At 56.6% G+C, this 2500-nt stretch overlaps 1 protein-coding gene across 1 annotated transcript in view; it reads left to right on the top strand.

Moving 5' to 3' along the window:
• Window positions 1–2500, top strand: part of EAH_00031610 (leucine rich repeat containing protein / ankyrin repeat containing protein, putative) — a gene marked incomplete at both ends in the record, with an annotated part of 12886 nt that overhangs the window by 7952 nt on the left and 2434 nt on the right. The window contains 3 exons of the mRNA XM_013396079.1: window positions 144–517; window positions 849–1926; window positions 2232–2410. Of these exons, the coding sequence (XP_013251533.1) occupies window positions 144–517; window positions 849–1926; window positions 2232–2410 (1631 nt within the window). The remainder of the gene's footprint in view (window positions 1–143; window positions 518–848; window positions 1927–2231; window positions 2411–2500) is intronic.

Below are 2500 nucleotides of genomic sequence, written 5' to 3'. Positions count from 1 at the left end.
CTGCTTCATCCGTTGCTGCTGCTGCTGCTTCTGCTGCTTCTGCTGCTGCTGCAGTGCCGCTTGCCGGGGTTCTATACTCCTGTTGCTGCGAACAGCCGCCCAGACCTTGTTAGTTGGTTGCTGCGCTGCTTTGCTGCTACAAGGGTTCAGCTGCAGCAGCAGCAGCAGCAGCAGAAACAGCCGCAAGCGGAGCAGCAGACGGAACAACACCAGCAGAAGACGCAGCGCTACAGGCAGCTCTGCGACTGCTGCTGCTGCTGCTGCAGTTCAGCAGCAGTACGCCGACAGGTGCTGCTCCGTGCAGATACTCGAGGATATTTCCCGCTGCTTGCTGCTGTTTATCAAAACAGCAGCACAGACTTGTTGCATCAGCTGCTGCAGTTCTGCTGCAGCTGTATGTACACGCTCAGCAGCAGCAGCAACAGCAACAGCAACAGCAGAAGCAACAGCAGCAGATACCCCTGGGTGCCGACGTGGCTGCAGCAAAACGGCAACGGGCCCCACATGCTCTCGCAAGGTTACAGGGCCTCAGAGGTATTCAAGCCTAAACCCTAAACCCTAAACCCTAAACCCTAATTCCTAAGCCCTAATCACTGCATTCTTGATAGGATGTCTTACACCGCAGTCTACTCTGCAGCGAACGCGAGTTGAATTATGTTAGGGTTTAGGGTTTAGGGTTTAGGGTTTCCTAAACCCTAAACCCTAAACCCTAATTCCTAAGCCCTAATCACTGCATTCTTGATAGGATGTCTTACACCGCAGTCTACTCTGCAGCGAACGCGAGTTGAATTATGTTAGGGTTTAGGGTTTAGGGTTTAGGGTTTAGGGTTTGGGGTTTAGGGTTTGAGCTCCGTCTGGCGGTGCTGCTTGCAGCTGCGGGCGCTGCTGCGCTGCGCCCGTGCGAGCCTGCAGCAGCGAAGATATTTAGTGCTGCTGCACCTCCTCTACTTCAAGGCGTTGCTGCCATCCTGTGCCAGCAGCAGCAGCAGCAGCAGCATCAGTGGCAGCAGCAGCAGTAGCAGCAGCAGCAGCAGCAGCAGCAGCAGCAGCACCGAAAGCCACATCCATGCACGGGCGTTACAGCCCTGCTGCTTCCCCTTTTGGTGGGATCAGCAGCACCTGCAGCAGCACCTGCAGCAACAACAACAACAGCAGCAGCAGCAGCAGGAGGGATTTCCGCGTTTGCTTTCTGCTGCGGAGGCGGAGTTGCTGCTGCTGCGGCTGCAGCTGCTGCTGCTCGCTACTGCAGCAGGAGATGCTCGGGGTGTCTCGCTGCTAGTCATCAGCGGCTTTGCTGATGGCTGTTTGCTGCTGCAGGCTGCTTTGCTGCTGCTGCTGTGCAGCGGCGCAGCAGCTGCTGCTGCTGCAGCAGAGCAGCGCAGCCAAGAGCTGCTGCAGACACCGAGGCTACTGAGCGGAGCTGCAACAGCAGCAGCAACAACAGCAGCAACAACAGCAACAGCAGCAGCAGCAGCACCTTGGGGTGCCTCGCGAGCTGCACGCAGGGTCGGGAGACTTGCAGCAACTCTGTGGCGGTGGGCAATAGCTGGAGGCTTTCCTCAGGCTCTTATTCAAAACCAGCAGCAACAGCAGCAGCAGCAGCAGCAACAGCAGCAACAGCAGGTACAGGACACACAACCACGCCACTGTCGGCAGCCGCAGCCCCCGCATCAGCAACAGCTTCAATTGCAGCAGCAGCAGCAACAGCAACAGCAACAGCAACAGCAGCAGCAACAGCAGCAGCAGCAACAACAACAGCAGCAATACATGCTGTTTGATGACCTCTGGGGCCCTGAAGCCCACGCGCAGTCTTTGGAGTCTTTCTCCGTTGCTGCTGCTGATGAACAGCAGCAGCAACAGCAACAGCAGCAGCAGGAGCAACCTGAAGATGCATCAGCTGCAGCAGCAGGTGGAGGACGCCTGAAGGTGCTGCTGGGTTTGCTTAGAAGCCGCGTGCTGCTGCTGCTGCAGTGTCTTATAACAGAAGCAACGAACTCTAAACACAGCGCCGGCAAGCCTAAACCCTAAACCCTAAACCCTAAACCCTAAACTCATAAAGATATTTATATCTAAACCCTAGATGCAGACCCGAAGCTCTAGCCCCTCAACGGCAGCTTTAAACCCTAAACCCTAAAACAAAACCCTTATCCTAAACCCTAATCCCAACCGTTGTTCGCGACCTAGTGTTTAGGGTTTAGGGTTTAGGGTTTAGGGTTTTTTGCTGCTTGCAGACACCACCACTTCCTCTGCACTGGGCTGCGGCCTTCTGCTGCATGTACACCAAACGCTTAGAGGCGTTCTGCTGCTGCCGCTGCCACCGCCGTCTCCAGCAGGAGCAGCAGCAGCAGCAGCAGCAGCGCCGGCCGCACCAGCAGCAGCAGCAGCAGAACCACCACTCGCAGCAGCAACGGTGGAACCGCCCGCACTTGCACCAGCAGCAGAAAAACCAGCAGCAGCAGCAGCAGCAGCAGCACCAGCTGCAGAAGCACCAGCAGCAGCA

The sequence above is a fragment of the Eimeria acervulina genome, genomic scaffold, assembly GCF_000499425.1.
Source record: "Eimeria acervulina Houghton genomic scaffold, Eah_scaff299, whole genome shotgun sequence".
Taxonomy (NCBI): domain Eukaryota; phylum Apicomplexa; class Conoidasida; order Eucoccidiorida; family Eimeriidae; genus Eimeria; species Eimeria acervulina.
The sequence above is the reverse complement of the archived record's forward strand: the minus strand, read 5'-3'. Positions and strand labels throughout refer to the sequence as shown.